This window comes from Anolis sagrei, chromosome 3 (assembly GCF_037176765.1).
Source record: "Anolis sagrei isolate rAnoSag1 chromosome 3, rAnoSag1.mat, whole genome shotgun sequence".
Taxonomy (NCBI): domain Eukaryota; kingdom Metazoa; phylum Chordata; class Lepidosauria; order Squamata; family Dactyloidae; genus Anolis; species Anolis sagrei.
This window is the reverse complement of record NC_090023.1, coordinates 225,624,977-225,641,073: the sequence shown is the minus strand read 5'-3', so window position 1 is coordinate 225,641,073 and position 16,097 is coordinate 225,624,977. Positions and strand designations below refer to the sequence as shown.

Here is a 16,097-nt window from a genome sequence, read left to right as displayed (position 1 = left end):
CAATAGAAGTTACAGTTCAATAACACCAAGATTATATTCCTAACCTGTGTTGTGTTCTCACTTCAACTAATGGCTCAGCAACAGAGGTTGGAAAACATACTTCTTTGGATTGCAGTCTCCATGATTCCTCAGCCAGTGTGTCCATTGACCATAGTAGCTGGGAAAATGTAGGAATAGTTATCTAAAAAGTAATTTTTGCAAGCTGGACTGAAGAAGTATTGAACTGTGAAAAATTTAAACTCATCTTGCCAAATTTGGGTTTTTTTCCACCTGAAATCTCAAGGTCTAGCAACTAGATCTAGGCAAAGATGTGTAAATGGGACCAAAGAGCAGGGTTCCTCTTAGCACAGCTGAAGTCTAGGAATTTGTTTTCATTAACAACCCTGAATTGATCTCAAAGTCCTTTTGCATAAAAGTCAATTACTAGCTATACTTTCTCCATCTTACTAATTTAGATGGTGAGAAATTTTGTTGTTGTTCTTGTTGAATAATTGAAAGTTGAAAGGTCTTACCAATCTACTGCAAATTATTCAGCACTACAGGCAGATTCAGATCCACTTTCTGCTCATAGCTGAGCTAGATGCATAACAAGGCATTACTGAAAGACTGAGAAGAGCTGTTTACTTAGTAAGAATTCTCACCCTCATTATGGGAACATTAATGGCAGACCATTTTTGTGTTCAGCAACCTCCCAGCAGGCTACCACCCATTTTTATTTTAAAATTGCCATATCGCAAGGCTTTTGATTCAGAGCAGTGTCTTAACAATTGAGTGTCTCAGTGCCCAAGCATGGCTTTGCCTTTCCTGTCAACTGCAGTAGACTAATGCTTTGTGGTTAAGGAAGACAGGAAAATTGGTCTGGAATGAGCAGGACTTAAAGGCTCCTCAAGGATGGCAAAACGTTTGAGGATCTGCTGGAAGTTATAGTTGTACTTGCTGAAGGTTGACATTCTTCTTCTCCTAGTGTTTGTCTTGTGAATTTTTCATGAATTTCTGGTCTGCAAAACAACTTTCTCCCCTGTTCTAGGACCTTCAGATGCAGCCTGGCATAAATGCCACATGTCTGTATCCAATACTTTGGTTCTTCCTGATGTAGTGAGAGAACACAGTAATAATGTTTCAAAGTGTGTGACTTTTGCAATGGTTTTCTGCTGATCATTGTTCCCTTGTTATGCTCTTGGTTACTAGACTGAACTTCTTTTTGGAGTTATACTACTGAAGTCAGATGGACAGTAACAACAATGGCTACACAGTCAAATCTTATGTGTGAAAGGGTCCCTGTGTTCAGTGGGTGGGGCCATTTGCACAACATGTGTCCAAACTCAGTGTGATGGTCTGGTCCCCACTGCTTTGCACTGGAAATTGCTGAAGGGGGACTGTTGTTCTTTTAACCTTCAGATATTCCAGGAAAACACAGGGCTTCCTCTAACTAAATTATCACAATGTACTCATCTGCCATTATGTTAATGCAATGCGAGCCTCAGCAGATGGCACAAAGTAAATTATAGGGGAGGGGGGGGGGGCGAAGAGAAGCAAAATTGACCTTTCGAGGATTTGCTGCTACTCAATGGTACAGCTTCAAAATGACGTTTCAGATCCTAGTTGGTGTAAATGGAGACAGAATTTGTACAGGGGTAATGGGGCAACTTAATCTTCCTTTGGCTTTAAATATTTCTGAGCAAATTGTTACCTGCACATTTGTTCAAAAAGCCCGGCGTATCCTTCACAAATGCTCTTGCCGCTCTGAAGGACATCCTTGGGCTTGAAAGACAGTTTGTCTTTGTGAAAGAAGCCCACAATATCATATGCTGGAGGAACAAAGGTGAAAAAGTTCAGAGACAAGTGTAAAGGAAAACTAGAGGTGGAAAGTTACAAGCTTAACTACAGTATATCATAAAGATAACATCTGCCATATGTGTATATTGAAGAGCCTATGACCATACCACCCTGAACACACCCCATCTCATCTGATCTCAGAAGCTAAGCAAGGTCGGGCCTGGTTAGTACTTGGATGGGAGACCAGCTGGGAATACCGGGTGTATATCGAAGACCACAAAGACGCATAACAAGGAACTATTCAAACAGAATACAGTAGAGTCTTGCTTATCCAACCTTTGGCCATCCAATGTTCTGTGTTATCCAACACAGTCTGCCTCTCACCCGGATCCACTGTTGTTTCAATACATTGCAATGTTTTGGTGCTAAATTCATAAATACAGTAATTACTACATAATGTTACTGTGTATTGAACTGCTTTTTCTGTCGGTTTGTTGTAAAACATGATGCTTTGGTACTTAATTTGTAAAATCATAACATAATTTCACGTTTAAGAGGCTTTTCCTTAATTCCTCCTTATTATCCAACATTTTCGCTTATCTAACCTTTTGCTGGCCCATTTATATTGGATAAACAAGACTCTACTGTATTAACCCTATTCAATGAGCCAAAGGATGTATCTTCTATAAATGTTTGCTTTCAAAACTTAAGTGCATACAGGGATAGATGAAACTGTCAATGTCAGCTTCTCTGTTTGGCCTTTTTCCAATCCCAATTTCATTCCATCCAGTTTCTGCATTAGTTTGTTATTTTTAGACATTCACATAAAATTCCGTATGCATTTTTTTCTTGAGCATTTGTTCCATTACACACATTTTGCTGTGCATTATTGTCTAAGATGCACTTTTGGCCAATAATTTCAATTGATCTAAATACATTTTGTAAGTTGTTTTCTTTTGTGTGTGTTTTAGTCAGAGAAGTGCAAATACCAAAGAAAAACAACATTTCATGTGAACTAGATTAGTTTGCCTCAGAATGCAAACCTGACTAATTTCTTCCACATTTGTATAAACAGGCAAATATTTTCTTTGGGGACATTTATTAAGTTTCTAATAGCTGCATGTAGAACTCTCTTACTTCTCTGTCAGACTGTTGCCTTTAAAAAAATTCCCCTTAAAATTGCAAACATAAGTATTCACACATGCTACCAGTTCATCTGCTATTCTCTAACGTAGTATAGAATATTATGGCCCCATTTTCCCTAACTTGATACAGCAAACCTGCTGTTATTTGAAGGAATGGCACAATTTCAATCCTGGTCATGATATTAAATCAAGAAGCTAAGAGCAATATGCTAAAATATGATGGAGAATCAAATAGACTTTTGTACCTCCAGATGCTTTTCATTTCATGAGATGCACATTTGAAGGTGTAGCCCAGGTTTTTCTCTGCAATCACAAAGGCTAAAAAGGTATCCTTTACTACTGACATGGGCTGTCATGACTCCTATGAATTACAAAATTTTCCCTGCAGAATGTACATGTTTCTCAAACAGCAGCAGTGTCAATGGACAGTAAGGTCTCTTTCACACCATATGATTATACAGGGTTAGTCAAAATGCATAGGCCAATAAGCCATTCAATTGAATGGCTTATTGGCCTATGCATTTTGACTAACCCTGTACTACTTTCTAGCTCAGTCCTTCTCAACCTGGGGATCGGACCCCTGGGGGGGTCACGAGGGGATGTCAGAGGGGCCGCAAAAGACCATTAGAAAACACAATATTTTCTGTTGGTCATGGGAGTTCTGTGTGGGAAGTTTGGCCCAATTTTATCATTGGTGAGGTTCAGATTGCTCTTTGATTGTAGGTGAACTATACATCCCAGCAACTACAACTCTCAAATGTCCACCAGTGTTCACATTTGGGAAGAATGAGTATTTGTGCCAAGTTTGGAACAAATCCATCATTGTTTGAGTCCACAGTACTCTCTGGATGTAGGTGAATTACAACTCCAAAACTCAAGGTCAATGACCACCAAACCTTCCCAGTATTTTCTGTTGGTCATGGGAGTTCTGTGTGCCAAGTTTAGTTCAATTCAATCGTTGGTGGAGTTCCAAATGCCTTTTGATTGTAGGTGAACTATAAATCCCTGCAACAACTCTCAAATGGCAAAATCAATTTCTCCAACCCCACCAGTATTCAAATATGGGCACATCGGGTATTGTTGCCAAATTTGGTCCAGTGAATCGTTACATACATCCTGCCTATCAGATATTTACTTTATGATTGATAACAGTAGCAAAATTACAGTTATGAAGTAGCAATGAAAATAATTTTATGGTTGGGGGTCACCACAACTTGAGGAACTGTATTAAAGGGTCTTGGCATTAGGAAGGTTGTGAACCACTGTTCTAGTTGCTATAGCTCCACTCTGTAGCATTCTGGGATTTGAGGTTTTGTGAGATATTTCAATTCACTGTCAGAGAGCTCTGTACCTCACCAGACTACAGTTCCCAAGACATCATAGGCTGAAGCCCTGGTAGTTAAAAAGGGATCTAAATATTGTAATTATGTGACATGAAAGGAACTGAAGTGTTGAGAAAGTCCTTTGCTGTGGAGTTCCAGAAATCTAAATAGTGACAGGATATCATTTTTCACTCTCAATAACCTACTGAGACCCAGATTAAGGTATATCTTTGTTGCACAATTACAGCAGTTTGATACTTCTTTAACTGCCACAGTTCCATCTTCTGGTATTCGAGGATTTGTAGTTTCATTTTGTGTGTCATCAAGTCATTTTTGACTTACAGTAATTCTAAGACAAACCTAATTTAGGGTTTTCTTGGAATGATTTGCTCAGAGGTATTTTATATGTTTGCTTCCTCAGAATAGATAACTCTTGGAAAGGAACACAGACACTGAGGGTGTATCTGTCTTGTAGAATAAATGCAGTTTGATACCACTTTAACTGCAATGGTTCATTGCTGTGAAATCCTGGGAATTGTCGTTTGGTGTCAACAAAACATTTGTTGTCAGAACAGGCTAAGGCTTCCATCGATGTTGCCTTTGAAAAATCCTGCAAATATCTTGAGAAGACAGGCAGACAAACATTAGTGTTTTGGAAAAAGCAAAAACCAGTAACATTGAAATGATGATCTTCTGCCATCAACTTAATGGAATCAGCCACATTGTCTGAATGCCTGATTTCATTCTCCCAAAGTAGTTACTTGATTCGCAGCTCAAGAACAGAAAATGTCGGTGGAGAACAAAAATAAATAAATAAATAAATAAATAAATAAATAAATAAAGATGGGCTTAAAGCTAACCGTAAAGAATGTGACATAAACACCGAGAACTGAGAATCCCTGGCACTCAAGTGCTGTGATCTAGAGTCCAGTTGTTACCAATAGTGTTTTGGATTTTGAAGAGGGATGAATAGAAGGCCACAGGGAGAATTATGTCAAGAGGAAGACGCATCAAGCAAACTCTTGTTGGGTCCACTTTCTATTTGGAAATGTATGTCCTCACTGCGGAAGACCACGTGGATCCAGAATAGGTCTCTACAGTCACTTATGGACCCACCACCAAGACTCTACCCTTGGAAAGCAATCATACTCAGCCACAAGTAATCGCCAATGATGATGAATTCCATAGCATTGATCATTGAGTTAAAGTGATGTCCAACTGCATCCATTCTATAGTATAAATACAACCTGTGATTATAGTTTGGAAAACATGAAAGGAAGACTTGTAACAACAAAACAAAATGAATGGACTATTTCTTAGAACACAGTTTTTGTGGCCTCAGGGGCACATTTTCTTCATTTGCTTCATCTCTTTATTAGCCACACAATAATGTTTAATTTGGAGTTCGAAAATCAGTCACACCCAAGCAATAATTCAGCATTATCCTCTGGTTTCAGAAAGAACATAAATCCATAGCTTACCTATATGGTGGCATATCCATGTCCAGATGGCCCTAACTTTTTCCAAATCAGTATGTGCAACACGGAGCAAGGTTTTCACTAGCTCTTCCACACTATCCTTGGCAGTCACCTGTATTGCAAGGTGAAAATAAGGTGGTTGGTTTGAATTAGACAACACAGTGGATTTAAACTAGCCGTACACATTCCCCACATATGCATAGTTTTAAATTATGTTAACTATTTAAATATGTTAACTGTTTTAAATTATCTTGTTCAAAAGTACTAAATAGGCTTTAAGTCTGTTTAAAATATGTTCACTATTTTAAATTTGTTGAGTTGATTTTACTGGATGTCACCTTGTCATCACAGCACTGAATTTTGGCAGAACAAGCTGTAACTTCAGTAAGTGGTGCTGGAGTCCCTAGTGGTGCAATGGGTTAAACCCTTGTGACAGCAGGACTGCCAACCAACAGGTCAGTGGTTCGAATACAGGGAGACTGGGTTGAGCTCCCTCTGTCAGCTCTAGCTCCCAATGTGGGGACATGAGAGAAGCCTCCCACATAAAAAAGTAATTGGTGCCTCCAGAATTGCCATATTCATTTGAAACAAGGCATTCAAAGAAAAATTGCCTCATTGCTTACCATGGCCAATGGTGAAGGATCCTGGGAGTCACTGTTCCAAACATCTCAAAAGTACTAAGTTGGGAAAGGTTAATAAGTTTTTCATCAGCTTGGCCAAGCCATTTTTAAAATAGAAGAACTCCTTTACAAGCTTTAAAGATACTACTGGGTAGGATTACTCTCCCTTATTCTGTCAATCATCTTTGGACATGTACAGGCACTAACTAGTGATGATAATTAGATTCTACTTAAATTGTTCCCTTTCTCTTTGTATGGTTGTCATCAGCTCAACCCTCAGGCCAAAGATTACATTTTATTCCTGTAGAGTTTCCTTTGCCAGCCAATAAAGTGTGTGTTTCAAAGTTCTGGAAGCCACAGGACATTTCATCTTGGTCTGTGTAAAATATTTAGCAAGTTGTTTAAGATCAGAGCTGCCAATGAAATTCAACCTAAAGTGAAACTGGAGGCAAATTTTGGAATTACTCGTCCAATGAAACTCCTAGGGAATTTTGGGGGAAGGATTTTTAAAAAGTATTCTGAGAATAGTCCTTGTGTTTTTGAAGGGGCTTTAAGCTGATGCTTAGTCTGTCAGCCCATTTTACATACAGCAAATTTTGAAGCAAATTTGAAGAGTCTTTCTCATTAAAAAGTCTAGCAATTTCTCCCTTTCTAGAGAGTAGTAGAGCACATGATTTTCAGGCAAAAAGTTTCCAAGTTCAATTCCTAGCAACAAGTAATAAAGCATATGTAAGACCTCTGCCTGAGATAATGATGATTCAGTCATAAAATGACAATAACTTTCCAAACACTCTGCATTTCTGGTTCTTTGTGTTCTTCCAGGGAGCCAAGGGCTCAAAACTCCCAGTGATCCTGGGCATCTTGGCTGATGGATAATGCCAGAATGTGCTAATCTTGCTCTTTCCAATCCCAGGACAACAAAAGTGATTGCACACTGTTCCGAACTGGAACAAAATGGGCAAGAGTAGGTTAGAAGAGCAAAGAGTTAAGCTATGGTTTTAATAAAACAAGCAAAACTTCATGGGAGGGGGTAGTATTTCCTGAATTAAAGCTACCATTCTATATAAACTTTGTGTAGAAAAACAGTATGACTTAAGCTATATTTGGGCATGACTGTGTATTTATTCAATACATGCTGAAAGGTGATTTGTTAGTCCTGCCCCCTCCATCTCTGTTATATTCTGTGCATGGAGAGTCATGGTATGAACCAAATTGTTTTTGCTATCCATGCAGTTTCTCCACATGAGCCAGAACTTTAACATTCCAATAAACACAAAGAGCTCCCCAATTTAGATATAATCATGTTTCATGCATAGAGGGTGACAGAAGTGATAACAAAAAAGGGGGTGTAGGCTCATGTACCCCTCTTCTATGCAGGCTGAGTAAACATACCTCCAGTAATGCCTAAATAGGACTCTACAGGCAACCATAGGTTTACACTTTGAGTTTTTTTTCAAGCAGCCTATATCTCTGTGGAAATTCAGTTTCCAGTGTGTTTCCAATTCACATATACAGTTATGTGCCTTGGGTCCCATACTGGGAGAAAGGTTGGGTATAAATAAAATACAAATCAACAAACAATAAATACAAAACGTTGGTGGCTACAGAATCTATTTTGCACAGTTTCCTCAATCCACAAACATATTCCCAGGTTCCACAATACATAACAAAATCATGCTAAAGGACAACTGTCAAGGCTTCCTTGCTTAAGTAAATGGTTCAAAAAAATTGACACTATATAGTAGGATAAATTATATCCATCTGAGGTCTTTTAGAAATAGTGGGAACTCAATTTAATTTCATAATGCTATATTTTCATATTTTTTTACCTTTTTTGCATATGCATCTAATTTCTCAAACTGCTTCAGGTCAAAAGGCATGGATTTCAGGCACAACCTGTCCCATGGATAAGCTGGAAATAGACATGTAATCAGGTTAGCCAACTGGATCAGTCCAAAAGCCTCACTAACATGTCTTCTGCACAATGGTTACAGTGAAGGAGTTCTGTCCTCTTTTACGTCTTTACATCAGTCACCCTTCCCCCAGAACAATCATTCTGGAAAAGAAAGTACACCTCTAAACCAGATCTACTCCAGGAATCAATTTGTTGTGAAGCTTACAACAATTTGCTCCTGCTTCCTTGCTCAATTGATCAACTCAAAAACCCAATAGCAATAATGGGGTATAAGATCTATAAAGTTTATTCTAACTACTCTCAAATGTGTAGGAGTCCTGTATTCTTTTGCACCAATCTGCTCTCATTTGTTGATATGCCTTGTCAATGTCCACTTGCCTAAGTACCTGTTTCTACACAACTGTTAAAAGATGTAGCAATCCTAACCAGGGGCGGCTCAACCCATTACGCAAAGTAAGCATTTGCAGTATAGTTGATTTTGCCCAGGGGCGCTCTTGAGGCACTCTTGGGGGAAAATAGACCTTGACATATGCGAGTTGTAGTTACTGGGATGTATAGTTCACCTACAATCAAAGAGCATTCTGATCTCCACCAGTGATGGAATTGAACCAAATATGGCACACAGAACTCCCAAGACGAACAGAAAATATATATCAGTGATTGGTTGGGGGGGCAGAGGGGCAGGACCAAAATACTGTTTGCTTACCGTTGAAAATTACCTAGGGCTGCCTCTGATCCTAACACACTTTTAGCACTTTGCTACTAACATATAAATTGTCCTAAATTGTTTTATTTTTGATATGTCACCCTGAGACCCTCAGATGTAAGATATGCTATAAATATTTTAGTTAGATAAATAAATAGATACACATTTGCTCAGATCTAGTAAGCCTGGATGTCTTGATGGACTGTGAAAGATCAGATCTGGAGATTAGTTTTGCATTGAGTTCTCATTAATACCTGATCAGTGTATGCCCTTTTCTGGCAAGACAGCCCAGCATTGAGGAAATCCTCCAGATGGACTGCAATCACTCATATTAGCCAGGTGGGTTGATAAACACTGTAGTCCAAAAATATCCAAGCGACCACATGTCTTCCAACTGAACTGAAGCACAGCTGATTTAAACAAACTGATATTCCAAATGGGTCTTTATGGCTCAAAGTTTGTCCTGGTATAGGCACATGTGTTGTGCCATTCCTGAGTTTAAAACCAGGGGGCACACAAGCCTTCCTTGTACTTTCTCTTGTAGTGGAACTGCTGGGGTACAAGCCAGACACAGCTGAAAGAAACTTCAATGCCAAAAGCCTGGCTTTCAGAATGCTACAGTTTGGTTCAACCTCATTCCCAGACTGTGATAAGTGAAGTAGCAACCAGAGACAAGAGCTGGTGTGCTGTCACCTAATGTACTGAGCAGCCATCTGTCTGTCTCAAACCAGCACTCAAGCATAAGGCATCTGTCTTTTTAACAGGCTTGTTTGTTTATCTGGCCTTTTGCTGAAGAGGGCTATTACAGTGACCTAAAGAGAACTAAAGCAGATTTACGCACTTAAAAGGTTCTCGCTCTATACAGCTCAGAAAATTACTTTTTGCCATTTGGGAGCTGGGTAGTTTCTTCAAATTGGTGATCAGTTTTAGTCTTTGTCAGGCTATAACCCGAAAGGCTCCCTACAGCTACAGAATGCACAATAACTCTCATGGTCGTACACTGTTGCTATTAGTAGCTTGAATTGTGTACCAGGTTGTTGGTACGTTGCTTTAATTTGAGCAAGGCAATATTTAAAGAAGTCTAACACTTGTAGATGTGACTGCCCTTATTTCAGTTACTGAATTGGAAGCCAATCTTAAATGTGGTACACTTGGCTAAAACAGCTGCTCATTCCTTTCTGAAGAGAAATAGTAATGCAGTGGAGAGATCAGGCAATAGTGATATACATCTTCCTGCTGGCTAATCAACACATAATAGATTCATCTCTACTATGGTTATTGCCTTTGCTACTCATATTCCAATGGTGGAAATCATGTGACCCTCCATACACTACATACCCTTCAATTATCCCAACTGGGCAAGGACAATCTCAATTAATCCCCTGCCTTCCCACTTTCCAGCTGCTTTTAAAATGCCCCAGTTTCTCTCTCCTGCTTTCACTTCTCCCATTTGTCTTCAGATTATTTAAATTACAAACTGAGTTCAAATTGCAAAAATAGTTTACACTCATGCCCAAGACATGCTTCTGTACAATAACCCTGGCTCAGTTAATTTCCATTGATAGTGACAGTCAGCTAGATTCAGCTCTTACTGGTGCCTTATTTGGCTGAATCAGTGGAATTGACAGAAGTATTGGCTACCGACCGTCAAAAACAACAACAACAAAACAAACCCCAAACAAACAAAAAACAAAAAACACCCTATGAAATCCAAGGGGTCACCATAAATTGTCAGGCAACCTGAAAGCACATACATCATATGCATTAAATACTGACTTTTTGTAATAACTTGCTATATCCTTTTACTTTAAGTATATTTGATTTTGAATATTGTATTCCAGCTATAGTTACCATGTTGGTCTTTTAATCCAGGTGGACGGGTTCTCCGTTTTCCATTCTCTTGAAAACCTGTGAAATTATAAAAAGAATGTGAGAAAAAGAGAGAGGAAAGTTTAAGATGGAGGAAAAGAATGGTTAGGAATCATGTTGGCCCTTCCTGGGAACCTGGGATAACTAAACCCCTACAATAAAATTTATTTTTCCTCAATGACCTCTGGATGAAATGGGGGGGGGGGGGTTATATGTATTTTTGGCTTTTTTGGGGGGGGGGTATATTAAGCACTAGCTTAGAAGAAGCCAATGTATAGGTCACTTCTCTTTGGAAAAAAAGACTTCTTTGAGATTTTTTTTGTGTTTCAGGAGTAACTTGAGAAATTGCAAGTTGCTTCTGGTGTGAGAGAACTGGCCACCTGCAAGGATGTTGCCCAGGGGACACCTGGATGTTTTGATGTTTTACCATCCTAGTAGGAGGCTTCTCACATGTCCCCACATGGGGAGCTGGAGCTGACAGAGTGAGCTCATCCGCGCTCTTCCCGGATTCGAACCTCTGACCTGTCGGTCTTCAGTCCTGCTGGCACAAGGGTTTAACCCATTGCACCACCGGGGGATCCTTCGAGAGATAAATGAGATCTTTCCCAATACCCAAATTGCCTTCTGCATTCCTTAGGGGTATTTGAGAGGGGATAGGCACAGCATTTTTCAAGAAAATGGGCTCCTAAGGGACACAAAACCTCCCAAGCAGCTGAATGTAATTCACAGACCCTATTGTTTCCACCCTGGTACCAGATAACTAATTGTTTCACTAGTAATAAACTGTTCAAGAGGCTATCACATCAATGTCCAACCTAACTTTTCCCTTTTAGTTTTTGCATGGGCGAAAAGGTATCCCAATATGTGTTGTAAAGATGTATATTGTTATGAATATACATGAGATTTCTCTTCTAATCTTCTTTTACTCTTATTCACAAATTTACAAAACTGCCATCTCAACTGGAAATGAGTATTGTTTCATACGAAGATGCCTTTTGCTTATTTGATACCTTTCTTTTGGCTTTAGTAAATCTAATTGCATAGAAAAAAAGCTGGAACAATTCTCTAATAACTAAAGACACAAACTGAGCAGACCTGATAACTTGACAGCCTTCTCTCTTACAGTAAGTAGCATTCATCAGGACTACAGGGCGCTTTGGCAGCAGCACTTCCATGTGTACTGTGTGGCATACTAGCTTTTAAATACTCTCCCCAAACCTGACACTTTAAATGATCCTCCCTGTAGCTGAAAAGATAAACTCTTTGGGGAGGTAGACATCTTAACTGTCTTTCTAATGTTTTGTTTAGAGTTTTGGAGCACCGAGAGCCAAATGTCACAGTTCTGCATGGCCTAGTTCATTCTGCATCACTCTTCAATGGCCTTGACAGTTCCATGATGGAATGATTTGCAGTTGACTATGTCTGCAATTGGTTGCTCCAGTCAGTACTGTTGTCAAACACGAGTATCTGTTTGATGGTGTGCATTCAATTACCTCTTGGTAAAAGAGATACTATTTGTGCAGCCTCGTGCACTCTTCCTCTTCTTCCCCCAAAGTATCCCTTTGTTCACCAAATACATATTCCTAATTAGAACTATCTATGTTCTATAAAGTATGCAGTCAAAAGTCAGATATCGCTGCTTGCCTCGGTTGGAGAGAGGGAAGAGAAACAGTCCCTATCACTTTTTTTGAGACACTTCCTTTATAGTCGATGATCAAACAATTCAAACAATATTGTGTTGACATCTTCTGTCTGGCAGACAAAAAACCTTTTGTTTGGTTGAATCATCCTTGAGTTTAGTCTGCAGCTGTATATCAGGATTTGGGAAAAGTGCAATAACTGAGAAATGGTCCCTGTCCAACAACCATCTTATACTGGTGCAGAACATTGAAGTATTCTTGATTTGCATCTAGATATAATTCTTACAGCAGTCGTTTAAGACAATAGTTCTCAATCTCTGTTTCTCCAGAAGTTCTGGAATTCACTTCCCAGAAGCCCCCACCAGCATGGCCAATGGCTAGAGATTCTGGGAATGAAAACACAAAAGTCAGAAGAACCAAAGCGTATAAATTCCTAGACATTTCAGGTATATATGGGTAGAGGGAAAACAGTTTTCCTTAAGATTGTTAAGAGAGTGCGTAGTAACAGACACAAAAGTCAAACAGGAGGCAGTTGGAAGGACTTCTTGTTCATTGTTCAACCTTTTGACCACTATTATCATGCTACATTGTTAAAATGCTACTACTCCACTTTAAATCCTTATGGCTGCCTCCTATGGAATCTCAGGATTTTGAGTTTAGGGAGGGGTCTTTAAAATTCTCAGCCAGGTAGGCTGTGGCTTCATTAAACTACAAATCCCAGAATTCTACAGGAGGCAGCTGTTGGATTTGAAGTACAATATGAACACTTTAACAGCGTCATGTGATAATCTCAAAAATCTCACTAAGGACCTCATCACGTTGATGAGGTTCCCTGGTCTGATTCACCAGTCTCCGTAGCAAATTGGCAGGACAGTGGGGCAATCCTGGCACTCCACACCTCACCCACGGCAATGCTTCCCTATCCCCATCCCAGCATGGGGCTTCTTCCCACACTGGCCCCACTATTTTGAAGAGAACATGGGAAACCTCCTGTGTTCAAAGGGAAGCTTCCTGCCATGCTGTCAGGATGCTTTCTCCACAAAGCCACGCCAAAAGTTGCTGTACGTTGTGTGTTGGGCTCCAAGGAGAAAGTGACCTGACAGCATCCTAGGATGCCAAAAGCACCTTGTGTGATAAGGTGGCAAGTCCAATAGAATATAATTTGAAATTTTACATACCTTTTCCCAAAGAGAGTTTCTTGAATAACTGTGGGGTAGAATTTCTGGCATGTACCTCTACAGTCATATGGGTTCCTGCAACAGGATATTTTTAAAGATCTAGTTAGTCCTGAGAAAAGTAATTCTGTATGTGAATCAATCAATCAAACACTTTAACTTATACCCCATTTTCCCCATAAGAGTAGAACTCAAGGCAGCTAAACATGTTGGTTGTATCCACTGCAGTGCAAGTACAAGATGCAAGTTTCCACCCACTCTGCACCATTACAGCCCTTTACATACATGGGAAAACCTGAAGTCAATCAGGAAATGTTTGAGACATGAGGCTGTAAACTAAAATAGACCCGCGAGGAAAGCCAAGTGCTTAGGTTAGCAGTTACAATTGTCCATACCACTGTATTTCTCATTTCTATGTATACTTGTAAAAGTTAGTGGCAATGAAGGAAGCTGCTAGGAAGAAAACTCATTTGAAATGTGGTGCAAAAGGAGATTTAAAAAAAGACAGGATCCTAAAGCAAATCAATCTTGAACACTTTCCAGAAGCCAAGATTACTCAACAAACATTATTGTATTTTGGACATACCATGAGAAGACATGACTCACTGGAAAAAAAAATAATTATTGGGAAATTAGAAAGCAGTATGAAAAGAGGTAGATCCCGCTAGAGGTGGTTTGACCAAAGCAAGGAAGCTAGGCCATGAGTTGGCAAGATATAAGAAGAGCTGTTGTTGATATAGTAACTTGGAGGTCTCTCATTCATAGGGGTTGTCATAAATTTTAAGCCCTGATCCACCACGGACCATGGCAAATCTGGCAGGGCCTGGCAATGGGTGTGGAGAACCCATTGCCCCACGTCTCACATCACCTGCCTTCCCCCTCACCTCATCCCGCGGGGAAACCATCACCTCCTGACTTTCCCTAGTTGTTTTCAATGTAACACAAGAAACCTCCTGTGTTGTCGCTGTTGCCACCTATGCTGATTTCACTCCTCTTCAGGCACAGAGCCCTGTTGGAAGTAGATCAACATCGTGTGATGGGAGCTGGTGAGCTCCGAGCCTGGAGAGGAGTGAAATCAGCATAGGACAGGCAATTTTGCCCATCTGATGAGGTGGAAACTCAATTTAACAGCAATTAACAACAAAAGCAGCAGCAGCTTGTGTAATAAGCAATGGGTGTACTCATGAGAGCTGCATCCATTCATTTTCCCACTTCTTTCCTTCTGTTACTACAGCTTCCTATATTACATTTCAGGACTTTCTGGAAGAAAGGGCATTTCAGCAGGAAGTAGGCAGTGGGAAAGCTTTTTGAGCAAAAAGGCTTCTACTTGCACAGTTTCAAAGACATCTAGAAAATACCATGGCTGGAATTCAATATAAGATGTACACCTTTGTAAGTTGACTTACATGTCCAAGAAACAGCACTGAACAGCTTCAAAATGTCTATATTCATCCAAAGGCTGATGCAACATGAAGATGGATGGGTGTTGATTGTACAATAGAAGACAATTCATATAGTGTTTTGAATATTGGACTATGACACTACAAACCAGGATTCAAATCCATGCTCAGTCATGGAAACTCCCTGGGTGACACTGGACAAGTTACACTATCCCCCACCCCCTCAGAACAAGGCATGGCAGGAGGCTGGCTGCATGGCAGTGCATTGGACTGGATGGACTTGTGGTCTCTTCCAATGCTATGATTCTATTATTCTAACCCCTCGCTGTTAAGATTTAGGATTATCATATGTTGGAGATGACTTGAAGGTACATAACAACAAGCTGGTGGAGTGTCTGCTGCACAATGACTCAATGAACAAAATTTGTCAGGAAGCAGACTAAGGACCTCATCATACTGATGAGTCCCCCCCCGCCCCATCCTGTTTTGCCAGCAATCACTGGTGAACTGAAAGGCACGTGTGGCAACTTGCGGCAGGCCAGGCACTCTCCCTTCATTCCTGTATCACATGACAGAATCAAGGCAAGGCATGTTGGTACCCTGTCGCTTTCCCCCTCAGATAAAGGAAAGTCTGGCAGAATTGAGGCAAGGCATGTTGGCGCTTCCTCCATTAAACAGGGGAAAGCATAACAACTGTGTGTAGCTCCGTTGGATCTACTCAAAAGACAGGAGACTCACCATAGTGGCAAGGAAGCTTCTTGCAATGCGTCCTCGCCACTTCTCTCACTGATGGGGCAAGGCTATGGCCTACTTCATCTGATGGGATACTTCCAGATCTGTAGCTGAAGAGGAGCCCCAGCATGTAAGGGGAAAAAACCGCTTTGTGATGAGCAGGTTAGAAATTTTGGAGCACAAAAAGGGTGCCCAATGCACAATATAATTGCCTGATTACCACCATAGCATTTTTGTCTAGATGCACGTTTTTGCAATTCACTAACAGGCTTGGCTGCATTTCTCCAACGTAGCTGCACATTTGTAAAGTTATGAAATG

General features: G+C 40.1%; 1 protein-coding gene and 1 pseudogene across 1 annotated transcript in view; one reads left to right on the top strand and one right to left on the bottom strand.

The window, feature by feature from the left end:
• KY (kyphoscoliosis peptidase) overlaps positions 1–16,097 on the bottom strand; it is a 40,319-nt gene that overhangs the window by 11,344 nt on the left and 12,878 nt on the right. The window contains exons 4-8 of the mRNA XM_060768005.2: positions 13,650–13,724; positions 10,814–10,870; positions 8,171–8,253; positions 5,725–5,833; positions 1,691–1,808 (exon numbers count right to left, since the gene is read on the bottom strand). Of these exons, the coding sequence (XP_060623988.2) occupies positions 1,691–1,808; positions 5,725–5,833; positions 8,171–8,253; positions 10,814–10,870; positions 13,650–13,724 (442 nt within the window). The remainder of the gene's footprint in view (positions 1–1,690; positions 1,809–5,724; positions 5,834–8,170; positions 8,254–10,813; positions 10,871–13,649; positions 13,725–16,097) is intronic.
• On the top strand, positions 1,930–2,052 carry LOC132772430 (5S ribosomal RNA; annotated as a pseudogene).